This window comes from Patiria miniata, unplaced genomic scaffold, assembly GCF_015706575.1.
Source record: "Patiria miniata isolate m_02_andy unplaced genomic scaffold, ASM1570657v1 HiC_scaffold_3, whole genome shotgun sequence".
NCBI lineage: Eukaryota > Metazoa > Echinodermata > Asteroidea > Valvatida > Asterinidae > Patiria > Patiria miniata.
Genome location: NW_024037069.1, coordinates 5,316,609 through 5,336,959, shown reverse-complemented (window position 1 = coordinate 5,336,959; position 20,351 = coordinate 5,316,609). Strand labels below are relative to the sequence as shown.

At 38.6% G+C, this 20,351-nt stretch overlaps 1 protein-coding gene across 1 annotated transcript in view; it reads left to right on the top strand.

Moving 5' to 3' along the window:
• The window catches only part of LOC119737638 (unconventional myosin-Ie-like), a 61,367-nt gene extending 45,263 nt beyond the window's left edge, over positions 1-16,104 (top strand). The window contains exons 20-26 of the mRNA XM_038212109.1: positions 146-291; positions 4,073-4,222; positions 5,070-5,218; positions 6,515-6,688; positions 13,608-13,749; positions 14,379-14,539; positions 15,317-16,104. Of these exons, the coding sequence (XP_038068037.1) occupies positions 146-291; positions 4,073-4,222; positions 5,070-5,218; positions 6,515-6,688; positions 13,608-13,749; positions 14,379-14,539; positions 15,317-15,393 (999 nt within the window). The 3' untranslated portion in view covers positions 15,394-16,104. The remainder of the gene's footprint in view (positions 1-145; positions 292-4,072; positions 4,223-5,069; positions 5,219-6,514; positions 6,689-13,607; positions 13,750-14,378; positions 14,540-15,316) is intronic.
• Positions 16,105-20,351: the final 4,247 nt, after the last annotated feature.

The following is a 20,351-nucleotide window of genomic DNA, read 5'->3' as shown; positions in this document are numbered from 1 at the left end:
TTTGGGTTTCATTTTTTTTTACTCCCCCTGTATTGCGCGAATGTTCATATTTGTTCTGCTGGAATGCTGAAGCCATTCTACAAACATTCTACAAACTTTGGAATGCGTGTTAATCGTAGTAATCACAAATGTCCTCATTTCGCAGGTGACAAAGCGCGACTTGCTACTGTCGGCTCGCAACATCTATCTGATTGGTCGAGAGAAGGTCAAGAGTGGACCGGAGAAAGGACAGATCAAAGACGTCATCAAACGCAAGATTCCCCTCGAACAAGTCCAGAGCGTATCACTCAGGTAAGATGACATCGCACAAAAGCTACAGTCCATCAATATCAAAAATTCTGATAATCGATATATCAATATTAAAACTAATATCGATTATATTGAATATAATTTACAGCACCTGTTGTTGTTGTAAGTGAATTACTTAAGTACGCAAAAAAAAAAAAAAACTTTATTTACATTTTGAAATGTTTGCATAGTATTTTCGTTTTACAGTAACTGCTTAAACTACGCTCATGAGCCATACAAAAAGTGTGAAGCCCCCGAATTGTCCACACTGAATTATCCACAGGACCAGAATGTTGATGCGTTTGGAGTTAGTTTGAACGCAGATAAGCAGACAAAGATTAGACATCGTGATAAACGCGTATGTATTTTGACGTCAAATTGAAATTATGAGTTAAAACCTACCTGTCACAAGGGAACTATTTTGTAAAGACAGAAAAAAAAACAATTGCTGCGTTGTCTTCTGTTGATAAGTAGATAAGTAGACATAGATTAGACATCGTGATAAACGCGTATGTATTTTGACGTCAAATTGAAATTATGAGTTAAAACCTACCTGTCACAAGGGAACTATTTTGTAAAGACAGAAAAAAAAACAATTGCTGCGTTGTCTTCTGTTGATAAGTAGATAAGTAGACATAGATTAGACATCGTGATAAACGCGTATGTATTTTGACGTCAAATTGAAATTATGAGTTAAAACCTACCTGTCACAAGGGAACTATTTTGTAAAGACAGAAAAAAAAACAATTGCTGCGTTGTCTTCTGTTGATAAGTAGATAAGTAGACATAGATTAGACATCGTGATAAACGCGGATGTATTTTGACGTCAAATTGAAATTATGAGTTAAAACCTACCTGTCACAAGGGAACTATTTTGTAAAGACAGAAAAAAAAAACAATTGCTGCGTTGTCTTCTGTTGATAAGTAGATAAGTAGACATAGATTAGACATCGTGATAAACGCGGATGTATTTTGACGTTAAACTGAAATTATGAGTTAAACCCTGCCTGTCACTACAAGGGAACTATTTTGTAAAGACAGAAAAAAAAAACAATTGCTGCGTTGTCTTCTGTTGATAAGTAGATAAGCAGACAAAGATTAGACATCGTGATAAACGCGTATGTATTTTGACGTCAAATTGAAATTATGAGTTAAAACCTACCTGTCACAAGGGAACTATTTTGTAAAGACAGAAAAAAAAACAATTGCTGCGTTGTCTTCTGTTGATAAGTAGATAAGTAGACATAGATTAGACATCGTGATAAACGCGTATGTATTTTGACGTCAAATTGAAATTATGAGTTAAAACCTACCTGTCACAAGGGAACTATTTTGTAAAGACAGAAAAAAAAACAATTGCTGCGTTGTCTTCTGTTGATAAGTAGATAAGTAGACATAGATTAGACATCGTGATAAACGCGGATGTATTTTGACGTCAAATTGAAATTATGAGTTAAAACCTACCTGTCACAAGGGAACTATTTTGTAAAGACAGAAAAAAAAAACAATTGCTGCGTTGTCTTCTGTTGATAAGTAGATAAGTAGACATAGATTAGACATCGTGATAAACGCGGATGTATTTTGACGTTAAACTGAAATTATGAGTTAAACCCTGCCTGTCACTACAAGGGAACTATTTTGTAAAGACAGAAAAAAAAAACAATTGCTGCGTTGTCTTCTGTTGATAAGTAGATAAGCAGACAAAGATTAGACATCGTGATAAACGCGTATGTATTTTGACGTCAAATTGAAATTATGAGTTAAAACCTACCTGTCACAAGGGAACTATTTTGTAAAGACAGAAAAAAAAACAATTGCTGCGTTGTCTTCTGTTGATAAGTAGATAAGTAGACATAGATTAGACATCGTGATAAACGCGGATGTATTTTGACGTCAAATTGAAATTATGAGTTAAAACCTACCTGTCACAAGGGAACTATTTTGTAAAGACAGAAAAAAAAACAATTGCTGCGTTGTCTTCTGTTGATAAGTAGATAAGTAGACATAGATTAGACATCGTGATAAACGCGGATGTATTTTGACGTTAAACTGAAATTATGAGTTAAACCCTGCCTGTCACTACAAGGGAACTATTTTGTAAAGACAGAAAAAAAAAACAATTGCTGCGTTGTCTTCTGTTGATAAGTAGATAAGTAGACAAAGATTAGACATCGTGATAAACGCGGATGTATTTTGACGTTAAACTGAAATTATGAGTTAAAACCTACCTGTCACTACAAGGGAACTATTTTGTAAAGACAGAAAAAAAAAAAATTGCTGCATTGTCTTCTGTTGATAAGTAGATAAGTAGACATACATGTAGATTAGACATCGTGATAAACGCGTATGTATTTTGATGTTAAACTGAAATTATGAGTTAAACCCTACCTGTCACTACAAGGGAACTATTTTGTAAAGACAGAAAAAAAAAAAATTGCTGCATTGTCTTCTGTTGATAAGTAGATAAGTAGACATAGATTAGACATCGTGATAAACGCGTATGTATTTTGACGTTAAACTGAAATTATGAGTCAAAACCTACCTGTCACTACAAGGGAACTATTTTATTAAAGACAGAAAAAAAACAATTGCTGCGTTGTCTTCTGTTGATAAGTAGACATAGACTAGACATCGTGATAAACGCGTATGTATTTTGACTTTAAACTGAAATTATGAGTTAAAACCTACCTGTCACAAGGGAACTATTTTGTAACGACAGAAAAAAAAAACAATTGCTGCGTTGTCTTCTGTTGATAAGTAGATAAGTAGACATAGATTTGACATCGTGATAAAAGCGTATGAATTTTGACGTTAAACTGAAATTATGAGTTAAAACCTACCTGTCACTACAAGGGAACTATTTTGTAAAGACAGAAAAAAAACAAATTGCTGCGTTGTCTTCTGTTGACACAATCTTTGTTTTTCAGTGAGCCACTCTCCAATGCAGAGAGACAAATCAACTGAACTTTATTCCAATATTATTTTCTCATATCAAATTTTCGATATGATTATAAAAAACACGATATCAACAATATCGATATCACATTGCTATGGAGTAGTCAGGTACTATTGATATATTGACAGACCCTACATGAAGGACGGGGTATATTTGGGATGCAAGTTTTTTGGTTGTAGCGTGATATAAACCAGTGTTTTCATTTTTTGGGGAAAAACAATCCGGCATTCCAACCCTTCTCAGACCGGAAAAATAAATCCTCCTGTTGGATTTAAAGAAAGAGGAAAAAAATACTTACATGTCTCCAACCATATTTGTTGCGCCCTACATATAAAAGCCTAGGCCTTTTTGCTAGGATGTAGCCTCAATCCTGCAAAATCCTCCAATTTGCCTCGTGGAAAAATAGCATATAGCCTCAATCCTGCAAATTCCTCCATTATTTCTTGAATATGGTCCGTGGAGGGGTGACCACTGCCTGAATCCTGCAAAATCCTTTGGCAGTGACTGTCAATATGTTGAGGCTTGGCCAGTGACATCCTGGAGCAGTACAGAGGATTTCAAGCATAATACAGGCCTATATTTATGCATGGCTGAGCAAAAACAACACAAGGTCCAGCCCAAGACCTTGACAATTGAGCTTTTATATCCTAGATTTTGAAAGTGCTACATGCAGAACTTCACTAAAACAATGGTCCCGACATTTGGGTTTGTGTTTTCTTACTTAGCCTGTAAAGTTTTTTTGATATGAAACATATTTCTTTGTTTTTGGGTTCCGCTTTTTTGACTCACACTATATATTGAAATCGTTTCATTTTTTTTCCCTTCCAGTACCTTGCAAGATGATATCTTTGTCCTCAACATCCAGAACGACTTCTCAAGTCTCCTGGAGTCCGTCTTCAAGACGGAGTTCCTGACAGTACTCAGCAAGAAATACCGAGACGCGGCGGGGCGTGAGCTCCAACTTGACTTCCGCGACACGTGAGTGGGATCTTTTCTCGTCCAAGGACGATTTCACCTTCTCTGCTAGGTTCTCTGGACTATTCTAATCCTTGGAAGTTTTGACATGTGATTGTAGAGTGCTGTGGCCTCGTGGTTAAGGGCGTTGGATTCGTGGTCTGCGGGTAATTCTGCAGGTTGTGGGTTCGAGTCCAGCCTGGGGTTGTGGTATGTGTGCCCTTGGGCAAGGCACTTTGTCACTCATTGCTTCTCTCCACCCAGGAGTAAATGGGTACCTGTGAGGGCAGAGATGGTTATTGTGATTGAATTACATTGTAGCTTCCTTGCGCCTAACAGGCTGCATCGAGCTGTATACTCCCCAGGGAGCTGAGATGGTATTTGGAATGTTTCATGGGCCCAATGAGCAGGGGTAATAATGATGTAGCGCCTTGAGCACCAGTCCTGGTGTATACGTGTGCTTAATATACCCATTATTATTATTATTTGTGGGGGACGTGTGGTCTAGCGGTGGAGCACAGGATTCGTGATCGAGAGGTTGTGGGTTCGAGCCCCACCATGGCCATGCGTGTTGTGCCCTTGAGTAAGGCACTCTACCTCAATTACTCCTCTCAACCCAGGTATTAAATGGGTACCGGCATTGTTCAATGCTGGGAAGGTAACAGACTCGCTGTGGAGGAGGTGTGGCGATCCCCCCACAGCAGCATATGAGTCTGGCCCAATCGCTAACGAAAGAGAGATGGGAACTCCGTTCCTGTGAATACAGGTTCGTCCCCTTTACCTTTTTTATTATTATAATTATTATTTTGTTTTGGGGGTTTTTATTTTTGATATTTCTTTTTTTTTCTGGTATACTTCTTTCGGATTCTAGGATAAACGTCATTGTGAAGAAGGAAGGTTGGGGTGGTGGGGGAACCAGGACAGTTCGTTTTGCGCAGGGTACCGGCAACATGGCCGTCATGAAGCCCAGCGGTAAAGTCATGACAGTCAGTATAGGACCTGGACTCCCCCGAAACTCACGTAAGTTGTTGGAAATCGTTCTTTTTGAATTTGTTTCCCTATATTTTATTGGAGATCCTTATTATGTGGAGCACCATGGTCCATGGTTATAGTGTCTTACTTGCAATGGTGGATGGTTGGAACCCTCACTGGAACCTGGCTTTTGTGTTCTTGGGCAAGACACTTTACGACAATCACCTCTCTTTGACTCTTGTGCAATGGTATGTGGGTTTGAAATCTGACAAGGAACCTAGCTTTTGTGTTCTTGGGCAGGACACTTTACGACAATCACCTTTCTTTGACTGATGTGCGATGTTACGTAGGTACGAAATCTGACGAGGAACATGGCTTTTGTGTTCTTGGGTAAGACACTTAATGACAAATGCCCCTCTTTGACTCATGTGCGATGGTTTTTTAGTCCGATATCTGACAAGGAACATGGCTTTTGTGTTCTTGGGCAGACACTTTACGACAATTGCTCTCTTTGACTCATGTACGATGGTATGTGGGTTCGAAATCTGACAAGGAACATGGCTTTTGTGTTCTTGGGCAAGACACTTTACGACAATCACCTCTCTTTGACTCATTTGCCATGGTTTTGGGGTTCGAAATATGACAAGGAACATGGCTTTTATGTGCTTGGGCAGACACTTTATGACAGTTGCCTCTCTGTGACTCATGTGCGATGGTTTTTGGGTTCAAAATCTGACGAGGAACAAGGCTTTTGTGTTCCTGGGCAAGACACTTTACGACAATCACCTCTCTTTGACTCATTTGCCATGGTTTTTGGGTTCGAAATATGACAAGGAACATGGCTTTTATGTGCTTGGGCTGACACTTTATAACAGTTGCCTCTCTGTGACTCATGTGCGATGGTTTTTGGGTTCAAAATCTGACGAGGAACAAGGCTTTTGTGTTCCTGGGCAAGACACTTTACGACAATTGCTCTCTTTGACTCATATACAATGGTATGTGGGTTCGAAATCTGACAAGGAACATGGCTTTTGTGTTCTTGGGCAAGACACTTTACGACAATCGGGAGTAAAAATGGTTGCCTGTGAGGAAAGAGACTAGAAAACAGCAGTCTCAAACTGCTGCTGAAATATATTTTCATGGCCTGATGAACAGGGGTAATAATTGCGAAGTGCTTAGAGACATTTGTATAAAGTGCTGTTAAGTATAACACATCTTCAGTCCGTGCAATTTGGAATTACTCCATTTTTATAATTTTCAAAATTAGTTTGGATATTTTATAATCATTTTGGATTTCATCAGTCATATCCCGAATGACCTTTGACCTTTGCCCTCAATACCCAGGACCTGGGATCAGACAGACCCAGGTGACTGGGGCAGACAGAGCCAATGCCGCACCCATGGGCAATGGCCCCCCACGGAGAGCCCCCGGGAAAGCCCCCGGGCGTCCCCCACCATCTGCGTCATACGCCCAGGTGGACAAGCAGCGAAGGTCCCCCCAGACGTCACCCCAGCACAGTAAGTCGGTCTCTGAATTATTTGCCCTCATTCAAATTCTCAGTTTTAATACTCAAATGTTCCTCGGAGTGATAGATTTGGCAGGATTTATTGTCAGAATTTTCCTGGATTTCAGGATTTTCTTGGGCAGGACACTTTACGACAATCGCATATCTGTGACTCATGTGCGATGGTTTTTTAGTTCGATATCTGACAAAGAACATGGCTTTTGTGTTCTTGGGCAGGACACTTTACAACAATTGCCTCTCTTCTTGTCAGATTTGGAACCGTAACAGAACTCAACCCATCAAACCCCAACGGCATGTTTTGTAGGAATCTGTCAGGATGGGTACAGTACCCCTAAACTGACGGTCTTTTACATTGGTTGGCACGCCTCCAGAATCGAAGTCAGAAATATGTGTATGCAGTTTCCCATATGGTGTTGAAATTTGCCAGGATGGGTATGGTTCCTAGTAAATCATGCTAGGGAGTTTAAAGAATCCTTTTTACAGGCGTGCAACTTTTCCCCCGATCTGCTGATTTCCTCGGTTTTCTTTACTTCTCATTAATGCCATTACAAATTGAAAAACACTGTACAACGTCTTATGTGGTTTGGAATTTTCTCGGTTTTTCTAAATTTTTAAAGAATCCCTTTTGCAGGCATGCAACTTTTCCTCCGATCTGCTGATTTCCTCGTGTTTTTTTTACTTCTCATGAATGCCATTACAAATTGAAAAACACTGTTCAACGTCTTATGTGGTTTGGAATTTCCTCGGTTTTTCTAAATTTTTAAAGAATCCCTTTTGCAGGCATGCAACTTTTCCTCAGATCCGCTCATTTCCTCGTTTTTTACTTCTCATGAATGCCATTACAAATTGAAAAACACTGCACAACGTCTTATGTGGTTTGGAATTTCCTCGGTTTTTCTAAATTTTTAAAGAATCCCTTTTGCAGGCATGCAACTTTTCCTCCGATCCGCTGATTTCCTTGGTTTTTTTTACTTCTCATTAATGCCATTACAAATTGAAAAACACTGTACAACGTCTTATGTGGTTTGGAATTTCCTCGGTTTTTCTAAATTTTTAAAGAATCCCTTTTGCAGGCATGCAACTTTTCCTCCGATCTGCTGATTTCCTTGGTTTTCTTTACTTCTCATGAATGCCATTACAAATTGAAAAACACTGTACAACGTCTTGTGTGGTTTGGAATTTCCTCGGTTTTTCTAAATTCCTAGTTGCATGTCTGCTTTTGAAATTAGAAATTCATGAGGTTTTACCGTCACAGTGTTTTTACCTTATTATGAAAGTTTGCATACAGGGGGAGTCAAAAAGAATGTGGCTGAACTTGAAAAATATTTGGCTTGCTCCATTTCCTGAAAAAAAAGGGATAAAGTACACCTTATTGACTTGTCACTGAAAATTTCACGTAATTTGCATGTGCTCTATTCCCAAGTAATGTGTCGGCCCAAGATCTTGACACAGTGCATCCTCCAAAATCAGCCACACATTTTTGCCATGTAGCCTCAATCCTGCAAAATCCTCCATTTTGCAAAGAGTATTTTGGAGGATTTGGGGAGATTTCAGCAAATTACAGTTCAAAAGACATGTCCTGTCAAATACTTTTAAAATAGGATAATAAATTACCAGAAAAACAAATATGTTGAAAGTGTACTTTCGAAATTATAATCCAAAACCCTTGAAAAATGAGCTCACTGCGAATATTCTTCAATTTCCAAACATCCATTTCAAGCAGAAACATTTACCAAGTTAACCAGTTCCCGCTGGGATTATTTTTGCCGAAAATTTCGCTTTTTCGAAAAAAGGCAAGATGTAGCAGCCAGCTTCTGATATACAGCCAAACGCCACAAATACTGATTCGCAAGAGTATTTCAACAGTAATTGTGCGATATTTCTTGCCGAAACCTCATATTTTTCAACACTCGGAGGTGTGCCCACGAGCGTAAATTGTACCAAAACAGGCCGTGCACAGCGGCCAAGATCAAGTACAACACACGGTCTGTCTCCACAGACGTCTCAGACTTTGCGTGTATGGCACGCTTGATGTTTAAACCCATTTGCCGTGCCTGTGTATAAAAACAGCCAGATCGTGTTAACACGTCATCCGACGCGAACCGAGGCGAAGTTGTTAGAAAAGTTTGCTTTAACAGAAAAGGCAACCCGCAAAAAGGCATGAGATGTACTCGTATTAGCCTCAAATTGCTATCACCTCATTTTTGACCGCAACGATAAATTATAATCCTGTGAAAACCAGCTTCAAAGAAGTCTTCATAAAAACCATCGTTCAGTTCCCCTAACCCCAACCACAAGTCCTTCCGTAATTCACCAAGGATTGCCGAATTTCCTGGTGTCAACGCCAACCGGCAACTTATCCAAACCGCGGTCATAAGAGGAAACATTTTCATAGACCACTTCCTCGGTTGTACTGGAAAGTCAAAATGTGAACAATCGTGGAGCATCGCCGATCTGGGGTATTTGCGGGTGTTAAAACCGTAATGCCCCTTCCGACCCTTCCATTTCCACGTAAAAAGAACAGACATGAAATTTGACTTTCGTCTGTAAGGTTTGAGGCTTTGCATGGTGGAGATACTATAATGGTGGAGATACTAATGAATGAAAGGTTTGCGGAAACACCATGTGGGAATAATTTCTCAAACTAAGAGAATGGTTCTGAAAAGAACCAGAGGTATAAACTCGACGTTCCAGTCAGTATGCTCTGACCGTCTTCAGGAGAGTGCTTAAACTCTTAGAAAGTAAGCACATAAGTACCAAATGCGACTAGCCCTGGGTTTTGGTTTTTTTGTAGGAGGTTCCCTAATTGTAGAAATGTTCATGATTAAGATAAGGTCATCAAAAACCGAGCTGTTTAAAATTGTCAGTAAAGTTTTGTCGGATCCCATCCGCTCGAGAGAGGAATTTTTTTGAGAGGTTGCTCACTCCACTGATCAACTTTGATCAAATTACCACTTCCAATAATCAGAAGGCTATTTTAGGACCAAGCTAATTCGCAGCTGTTAAAATGGGTAATTGGAGAGTCCAAAATAGTTACAGAGAAATTTCAAGAAGATTCCGACAGCCGGATGAAGTTCTTCCCAAAAATAGTTCTGTTGGACATTTTTTGCCTATTTTTTTAGGGTGGATGTTTAATCCAGTATCCTGTCAGCAGTTTATGACATCATCATTTTAAAATTTATTCTTAACCCACATTTGGATTTTTGTGTTACACAGTGCTTCCTGTGCTTACTGGGCTAGCATAGAATTTTTCTGCTAGCGCGGTTAGCACCAAATGTTGATTGTAAGCTCGGAATTCTGTGGTAAGCAGGGCCATGAAATAGGGCCATGAAATAGGGCCATGGAATGTCCAAATGAGATGAGATAAAGACCATTGTGTAGAGTATTTGCTTCACCTTCAGACTCTATAGATACGTTTTGCAAAAAGAAAGTGCTAGTAATTTTAATACTTCAATGGATTGACTGCTAAATTTTTATTGACACACGCTGTACTTTTTTTATGTGACTGTATGTAACGTATGTTCTTAAGCTATTGCCCGTGTAGTCACTTGGGAGTTACTTGCTGCACATGCGCAGTGTGAGACATCCACTAGTCTTCGCATGTTGGTGACATTTTACCAACATATGCTTGCTCTACGGTGGCATAAAATGTCCAAAATGTCCATTATGTGAGTTTTCCCAAAGTTATACCCCACAAATACATGTACTCAAAATAAGTTTGCAATAAAACTCACCTTATAATCACTTGGGCTACATTTTTTTTACAGGAAAATTTGTTGCTTTCTTTTTGCCGTGAAAATTGACTGTGAATCATATTGCATAAAGAGCAAATTACTAATTGTGAATAAGAAGAAAGGTTGCTCCCTATTTATCACCTGGACGGGAACATTGACATTGCTGGCTTCACTTCCATAGGTCTCACTTATTCCTAAAAACTCCTATTTTTGAGGAAAAACAAGTTAAATATCGTAATCAACGAAAAAATCATTGCTTGCGAAAAGACTACTACATCATTTGGAATACAGAGCATCAATAGACCAATTGAAACATAAATTAGAGTAAGAAAAGACTGATTATGTTGCGCCGCATTTCAGCCTTATTAAGGGAAAACGGCTGATGTTGTCGAGTGGGATACCTGGGCACAATAGACAAAATGCTAGGCACAAACATACGTGATGCAGTCTTGAATAAACATACATGTACATGTATTCTCTACATTTTGTCCCTTTTGTAGTTTTTGTTCATTAGTTGACTTTTGGTTTAACACCGCGAAGGGCAACGCTCAATTGTTTACTTAGTTCTCGGCTTTCGTTTCTCAAATATTGAGCAGCACAATGTGGACACTTTTAACCCACCCCCTTTCCATAAAATTCTCATTGCTCTGTAAAATTATCAGTGGTTTTACTTTCCCCGAGTGAATGTTGTGTCACATGACCACAACATGAACGTTTGTAAACAAGTTTCACATGACCTATAAGGTTCCTTTCCGCCATCGACCGGACTGAAATTCTTAGCCCATAACTCGATTTCCCTCCGCGCAGTGTCTGAACCAAGGTCTGGTACCGGTCTCTAACATGACTCACACATCAAATGTAATTTGCAGTTTCCCCCTCCTTCAAGGAAGGAGAATCTCTAGATTTTTCTTCTTCTCTGAGAGTTGTGACTCAGTGCATGGCATTGCGACACTGATGAACGAGAACTGGAAGCAACCGTGAGATTGTGAAGGTTGCCCTTTAAAAGGTTCCCATGGTTACGTGTCATTGTGTTTATCTAGTCAAAATTACGCAAATCGGTCCCAACTTCTTCACGCTGTGTGTGTAGACATGCAACTGATGGGTACATTTTTTTGTATTACTGGCCTAACCCTCCCACTGTTTGAACAGTCACAGACAGTCAAAAATTCCATCAACTTCCCCTGCCATGCCTTTTACACAGGCTAGTCACCAACAGTCAGATCATATTTCAAGCAAGCACTCTGACTAGTCAAATTCAGTCAAGCAGGCAACTGGTACGCACAGCTGTGTTATCAATCATCTACAGTCAAAGCATAGCTGCATCAAGTTGCATAAACAGTCACAGCCAGTCAATCCTGCTTTATGTAGGCTAGGAGCTCGTAACTGTTGAAAACAGTCACTTGATTGATTTCGACTGAAAGGACAACTCGGCTCAGAATGTATGTTTGCGTAGGAGGGCTAATCAACATTTATTGTTCATTTGTGCAAATACATTTTTTGGATTTCTATGGCACATGATTGTCACATGATCGTCACATGATTTGCACGGATACATGTAATCGTTCCGATGGCACATGATTGTCACATGATCGTCACATGGTTTGCCCGGATACATGTAATCGTTCCGATGGCACAGGATTGTCACATGATCGTCACATGATTTGCTCAGATACATGTAATCGTTCCGTTGGCGTTTGTACGTAGTGACTGTACCTTTGCAATTTTTGAAGATTGCAACTTCAGAAATACTTCTTCAATAGAGTAACCAATACGAATTAGATACATTTCAATACTTCAAACTATACACCAACCGAACATTGTGTAAGAAGGGGCGATTTTATCACTAAAACCATGCAACATGTATGCGAAAACTCAATATGCGCCAGAATTTGCAAACTTCATTTGCGAACTTCATGTAAAAAAGACACTAAAAGTTGAAGAACATTTTGGGGAAGGTAAGTAAACGTGAATTCACAAGTTGCAACATTGGTTGGTTCAGTATGTTTTTTATAAAATTGTAATTTTCAAAAAACAAAAAGTTGCATTTTAGTCATAAATGTACTTCAGTAACTTTTGGGGGCACATCCCCCCATGACAAATTCAAAGTTCAGGGTCATTTTTTTTTTTTTCAATTGACAAGTTCTAATTCCACAGATTGATTAATCGTTTCTCGTGTTCAAAGATTATTTCTCCGATAAATATTTTTTTTGATTGATGACTGAATCTTAGCAAATCGCCACCATCAATTATTTGTGTCAGTTTTGGGGTGAAATTACATTTTGATAAATTTGTTTTTATTTTTGTTGTTTGTGATTTACGAGCGTTGCTTTTTTCCCTAATTATCGTTTATAGACCGTTATCATGTTGAGGCCATCTTGATTTTTCCCACTCAAATCAACGTAACCAAAGCGAGGTTGGAGGACAAAATAGTCTGGTTCCATTTTGCACAAAAAAAAACATCATTCAGTACTGTTATTGGATACAGGGAACATGACTGAAATGGTGGCAGCATGATAAAGGTCTATAGAATTTCTTCTTGAATACAGTCGAATCCTGATAAGAAGAGCACTGTTAATACAACATCCTGCTTATAACAAGGAAAATGTTAGGCCCCATGTCTTTGTTTTCCTTTGTTTTCCATTACTGATAATACAAGGTACCTGTTATAACAAGGTAATTCGTAAAGTCCCAAGGACCAGGGCCCAATTTCATGGCGCTGCTTAACAGCCGACTTTGTGCTTACCGAGCCTCTATCTATTTCATAAAGACCGTTAAGCAGTAAGCACAGCAAAAGCACGCTTAACCCCAGAAGAAAACTTTGCTTTAATCAGTGACGTAACAATAGAAGTCTCCATGCGCGCGCAACCGTTAGCATGAAATAGTGCTTAAGCAGCAGCATGATTTTCTGCTATAGTAAGCACAACTTTTCTGCTTACTGTTAAGCAGCGCTATGAAATTGGGCCCTGGTTGTAAAGGTGTTTGACTGTAATCAAGTGTTTTTAAATTGGTAGTTTTCTAGCAATACAAACGTTTTTGCTCTTGAATGCGATATAAAAATATGCGATATTAATTACTTCACAAAAATGTGATTAATTTGGATTTTTCAGAGAATTAATACCGGTATCTAATACATGTGATCAATGGGTTGCTAGTTCAAACTATTTGTGGACTTTGCAGAACCGATGAGACGCTCCAGCCGTCGCATGAGCGGGGATCACCCGTCGCTACCTAAGGGCGGAGCAGCCAAGTGGGCCAAGAATCCAAAGATGGCTCATCTCAATACGGCATTCCTACAAACCCCGGACGCTGGGGTAGCAGGGTAGGTAGCCGCTAAGAAGGCCTTGAACAGTCTCCATGGAAATACAAGTGTCGCAAAGCAGCAACGACCCACCGTGAGGGCGCTCAATGCAAATGGTCTACAGTATGTCCCCTCAAAAGTGTCTCTCTGACTATTTTGAAATAACTACAAAACCATGAAGTCAATTTTGAAAGTTGTTGATCGCGCAGATACTCCTTATCCTTGGTCTAAACCCCGATGAGTTTCATTTAATTTCAGTCACGCATCACTACACAATTGATCACAGCAACATTTTTGGACACTGACTAAGTTCCTTGCCATAATCCATTTCAGTGCCGTGTTATGTAAGCTGTGTAAAATCCTGCTAGTTGTGAAAAAGGATCACAATTGTGGATTGGAATCATTTGCCTGGCTATCAGTCATCATGGCAAGACCTCAGTTTAATGCTCAAGGGCAAAAGATTCAACATCAGCATTTTTGTCCACAACATTGTAAAGTGGTAAGACGTCTAGTTGCACTAGTAATCGCAAGTCGCAAGTTTCGTGAAATGCTTCGTGAAATCGGGTGCAGTACACATGAAATAATGTCAGTGTGGAGCAAAATTCATATCTACTTCTTCGTTTGCTTCTTTTTCCTTTTTTTCCCCCAAGGTTCAAGAGACAGTCCCTGAAGAGACCCCCAGCCCAGCCCAAACCCAAACCCCTCCCTAAGCCCAAGTTGCCCAAGTGCCGAACCCTGTATGCCTACGACGCCCAAGATACTGAAGAGCTGTCGTTTTCCCCCGGCGAAACAATCGAGATCATGAACGAAGGTGAGAAACAGAAATTCCTGTTTATACAAGATTTTGTTTATGATTCATGTTTTCTGAGAACAGAAATTTGCTTAAAGGGCCATCAACTTAATTTTTTTAAAGCAATCCTTGAAAGTGCATGTTAATGCCATTTCCATATTCATGAGCAAAACTGCGATGTCATTTCAGGCAAGAAACCTCAATGTTGCAGATGTTTCAGCACAGAAAGTTACCAGAATTATGGATATTTCACTGTCGTAAATCTTCTTGTCTTTGGTGATTCGTTGTTGTGTCGGTACATGGCAGTATTAACCAGTGAGCAAACTTTTCTCACAAATGTTTTCACTGAGCCCCTTTTTTGGGTTCACATTCACAACAGAAAAACCTTAAACTTAACAGTGTCTTCCGGAAACCAATAACAGCAACCTCAGTTTGCCGGAAAAGCATGAACAATTTTTAAGTGTTTAAAAGAAAGTGCATTTTGGAATAAAATTAATCAAAAAGGTATGTCAAATAGTTGTCACATTCAAGTGTAGAAAGTTGCACAAAATATGTTCCTTAGAAAAAAATCACTTCATGGGCACCTTAGGTGCAAAATATATTTGCTTTAATAGCCTAAATTGATGACCAGTTGTGACTTTTCTCTTTTTCTAGTTCCTTCTAGATGTTTTTCAAATGTAAATCCCAGAGGGTATAGGTTGCTCGCAAATGGCTTATTGCTGTATTTCATGTGTTCTTTTTTTTTCTTGTACAACGGTACAACCTCTAGTTTTTCTTGTTTTTCTTCTCTTTTTCTAGATTCTTCAGGATGGTGGCGAGGCAGGCTGGGACGTAGGGAAGGCCTCTTTCCTTCCAACTACATTGAGAAGATTTAACCGATATCTCCCACTTGTAAATGTTATCACTAGCGCTTACAGAGATCTTTGTAACTGTGGAAGCCATCTTGGTCTTGTACCCTGTAGGCAAGGCATTGCCGTATATAAGGGTTGAGATGATGGCACCAGTCTATAGTTGAGCTCAGTCTCAGTGTGGTCCAAAATTTCTGTGGTGAACAAAGCTTGCTACATTTTGATCAAGGTTGAAGTGAACAAAGTTGCTTAACGGGAAAATATTCTTAGCAAATTTAATACATGTTACAAATGAGTTTGTGCACTTACATGCACAAAGGTATACGACTTGTCTTTCAGAAATATATTAAATTTCAAATCAAATAATCAAATCTTGAATTTAAGTGATCAGGGGTTGATAACAATTAGGGGTGTGCATCGGAACCCGGTACCCGGTACCCGACCACTGATGTCAGGAACCGGTTCCAGATTATGGGATCGGGTACCTGTGACCAACTGGTAGCTTCTCAGACTACAACAAAAAGAAATGTTGTGAATGTCATTTGTGGGGACTTTTCAAAATGAAACATTGCTACATGGAAAAACAAAACAGACTTCACGTTTATGTGCATTTTAACGCGCAACAGAAACGAAAGTTGCTGTTTACACTTTAAAGCTATAATTAAAGGGGCATTACGGCCTAAAATCCCCGAAAATTTCATGTTTTGGATTGTTTACTTGTACTATTTTAAAGGTCTGGTTGAAAGGAAACTAACCTAATGTCATACCGTTCCCAAGAAAAGACGAAAAAAAACAACCTGGTTGTTTACATCGGACGCGGCGGACATACGCATATGTATTTCCACTTGTTTCTATCAGTGTACGGTACACATTGTGTGTGTGTCTCACGTAATATTTACAGCACCAGTATACCACATCTTGTTCCATAGTTGTGGGGACAAACGCTCGTCTGTACGAGGTATTTGTGGGGACCGACAACGCTGTGGGGACAGCAGAAAGTCCCCACAACTCGGTTCTTATTTGCCTAACAATAAAAAACTTCCACGTAACGAGGTGTCGGCCTGCCCACAAATGTTGTTTCTTACAAGTCTGAAGAAAACGTACCACTGGGCGGCTTGATTCACTACTAGCAAAATGTTGACCCTGAAAATCGTTCTCGCACGGTTCTCACAAGAAAAACACAAAAAATCTGCCAAGTTTCTTAAATCTTTCAGTGCCTGCGAAATTTGAAAAGTTTAACCCTAAAGTGCCCAACTTCGAACTTTTTTTTTTAATTGTTCAAAATTCTGTGAGTTTTACTCACTAAATTTGTTGTTGTTGCTCTCTGGTATATCCTTGGTACATTAGAAAGTCGATAGTAGTCATATACATTGTGATACACCCTGAAACACTGTCCTGCACACAGGGGAATTCCGCACTTTTTGCAGAAAATACGAGTGTCAGCGCTGCGCCCTCTCGCAAGAACTCAAATGAAACAAATAAATACAGGTCGTAACTGAATGAAAATGATATTGTTAGAAAGAGCGAGAGCGCCCCCTTGCGATAACATGCTTACTCTACCTCGTACATGTACGAGGTTTGGCGATTTTAGGTACGAACATTACCTCGTACATGAACGAGTTTGGCACTTCGAACTAACAAATATACCTCGTACAAGTACGACTTTGGCACTGAAAGAGTTAAAAGGATGGTCGTGCGGACTCTTATACTCTACTTTTAAATGCTCTTTCCATTTAATATCGTTTCATTTCAAACATGTTTAGTAGCCCAGTTGGGCGCATTACCGGCCGTAATGTCCCTTTAAGCCCTTCAAACAACTTCCAGGGTTTGAATTTTGGGGCTGGGTTTCTTTTACGGATACCCGTGTACCCGGTTTTACTTCAATCGGGTACCCGGTCCCCGTACTACCCGTAAATGCACACCACTAATAAAACAAACTTGTGCCTTAGTGATAGAAAGCAATTAAAAAAAAATTTTTTTTATAAAGACATTTATTTCAGATTATTAAAGAGAATGTACATCATTGGCTTTTGCTGTTATTTTCAGAAATGAACTATTCGAGGGGTTAGTATAATAGATCAAATATTGTTACACTGACATGTTTGAGGTATTGTGTTCAAAAATGCTGGAAAAACCAAGAAAAACAAAAATGTTCAAGTAGTCTGGTTCCTTGACTCCACTAAAGATAAAATGGATCAAATTATAGATGCCAGAAAATTTGTAAGGTAAGGGAACCAGTCTAGCTGGCCTGCACCCGTTCATGAACATGTAACCAATAGCAAACAAAATTTGGACTGAAAAAAGTGTAAAGTTGGAGCAGTAGTTGAAAAATAGTTAGGTTTTTCCCAACGGTGGTCGGCCTTGGAAATGTATACAAAAATACCATTTTCTTGAAAATGACTTCACACCAGGTGCCATAATTTAACAGGATGCTTTAGACTGTCGTTTACCAACATCCTAGTAAGGTATTTCGTAAAAACTTGGTAGTTTTTTTTTTGATGTTTGCAAATGTTGTATGTTCCCTTTAAATAAAGACTTCAAAATTTGCATGGTTAATAATCGTTGTTCGAAGGAGTTCTACAAATACTGAACAAACTTCTCCACTTGGGAACGACAGCTAATACTGTGCGACTTCCTCCACTGAAGTAACAGACAATGCGCTTCCTGGAGGGGTGTGAGTCACGAGAGGTCATTCCAGGTCAAAGTTCATAGGTCATAGCAGGCAGCTTGTTTTACTATTGTGCTCGGGGCATAGTCAGATCTGTCACATCGGTAAAACACATCCAGGAAAAGGATGTGAGTTTTTTGACGGTGCTTTCGCCTCTTACACGAATATGTGATTTTTGCTGACTTGTGTTTTTATAGATAAGTGTTCTAACTGTGAGCTACGAAGGTGAAAATCTAAGTTTTTGTGCTGATCTCCAAAAATGTAATGCATCTAAAGCATTGTTTGAAATTCTGAATATTGGCTGGATGTTATGTAGTGAAAGTGGCACTGTTTTGTGACAAGTAAGAGGAATTAAGACATCAATTTTTTTGGCAGTTCATGGGAACAGAGCACAGAAAGACAGAATCATGTGGAAAGATACATAAAGAAGAATCTTTAAAGGGAATATACAATATTTGCTTTCGCTGTAATTTTCAGAAATGGATGGATTTGGGGGTTAGTATTTTATAGCAATTTTTGTTACACTGTCTTGTGTGATGTTTTGTGTTCGCAGATGCTGGAAAAATTAAGAAAAACAATCATCTTCTTGTAGTCTGGTTCCTTGACCCCATTTAAGATGAAACGGAGCAATTAATAGTTGTCGGTGAATTGTAAGGTCAGGGAATCAGTCTAGCTTGCTTGTACCCATTCATAGGAGTGTTATCGATTGCAAACAAAATGCGAACTAAATGTGGTAAATTGGGGGCAGTATTTGAAAAAAGCCAGTTTTTTTCCAATGCTGGTCGGCCGACCAGCATTGGAAATTGATACAAAAATACCGTTTTCTTGAACATTTCAGTAAACCAGGTGCCATAATTTTACTGGATGCTTTAGACTGTCATTCACTAACAGTCCAGTAAGGTATTTTATAATAATTTGGTAGTTTTGTTTTTTGACAAATGTTGTATATTCCCTTTAAACATCTTCTTTTTTTTAATTCCTAAACCCCTGACCACTTTCCTATCTAACAACTTCTTGACAATTTCTTGCTGAGTTAGACAAAGACTGAATCACAATTCAGTCGTCTTTCTCATTATGGCATGTCTTTCTTTTAACGGTATAAATCTCTTTCATTCGGTGTCAATAGACAAACGTTTAGCATATCGTGAGGTATAACTTAGGCCGAGTCATACCTTATGTCTTCTCTGAAATAAACAAGAACAGTCTTAAATCAGGGCCTGAACTGACGTTTAAGTGAATTATCCTTTTCTTTCCTACTTTTTTTGTTTTTGTTTTTTTGTTCAATAATGAGAATGTGTTTGTTTATAGTGTGACATGCATTTGGTTTAGGATTTGAAATTTAAGCTTTAAAGACTCTTTTGTTAAGCAGTACCTCCATTGTGGTCAAGTTCCCAGAGGCCACGGTGAAGCCAAAAATGAGATGCTGCACCAGTTTAACGGCACCAGACTAATTTCAACGAATTTTACAGATGTAAAAACCAAAATGTATGATATAATAGTCTAAACACTTAGTCTAAACACTGAATTAGATGCACATACAATGATTTGATTATGACAGTTTTGTTTGCAACAACTGAAAAAAAGAGAAAAGGAAAACGTGGCAAAATAAATTGCATTTAATTGTTTATAGCACAATCAAAACGACTAAGATTGGGATGCGAACTTACAATAATAATTTTTGTGTACAGAATCACACAAATTAATTGTATGTATAATATTCTATTTACACAAGTAGTAGATGACAGAAAAAAAATATCACCTATATTTTTTTGTATCAGATGGGATATGATTTGTTTTTATTTATCTCGAGAAATTAAAATCTATTAATCAGAATTTGAACTTACTATAGCCTTTCATGTATATTTGGTATCTTGCACATGTCACATAAAAGCTTAGCTTTACTTTCGCTTTTGCGAAATAACTAGCGCGTGTTTAAGTTTTTGACGTCATTTTGGACACTTTTTGACTCTTTGGTAGCTTACATTCCATTTAGTAAATGTAAATTTGCAGCATTTTTGCGCTTTCGTATCTGATATTGACCAAATAACTTGAAAATCAAATATACTTCCAATCATCAGTGCGAATTCAGCCTTTTTGAAATTGCAAATTTATAAATAATTACGTGAAAAACAATCACACTCCATTGACATTTTTATTGATTAAACTTTTTCATAAATTTGGCAAAATTGCCTTTATATTTTTGTAATCTTCCAAGCGATAAAAAAATCAAGGTTAATGATCAATTGAATTGTATGTGTTAAATTTTTCACACAAAGCAACATCAACATTTACAGAAAAGCGTGACAAGTTTAGAATG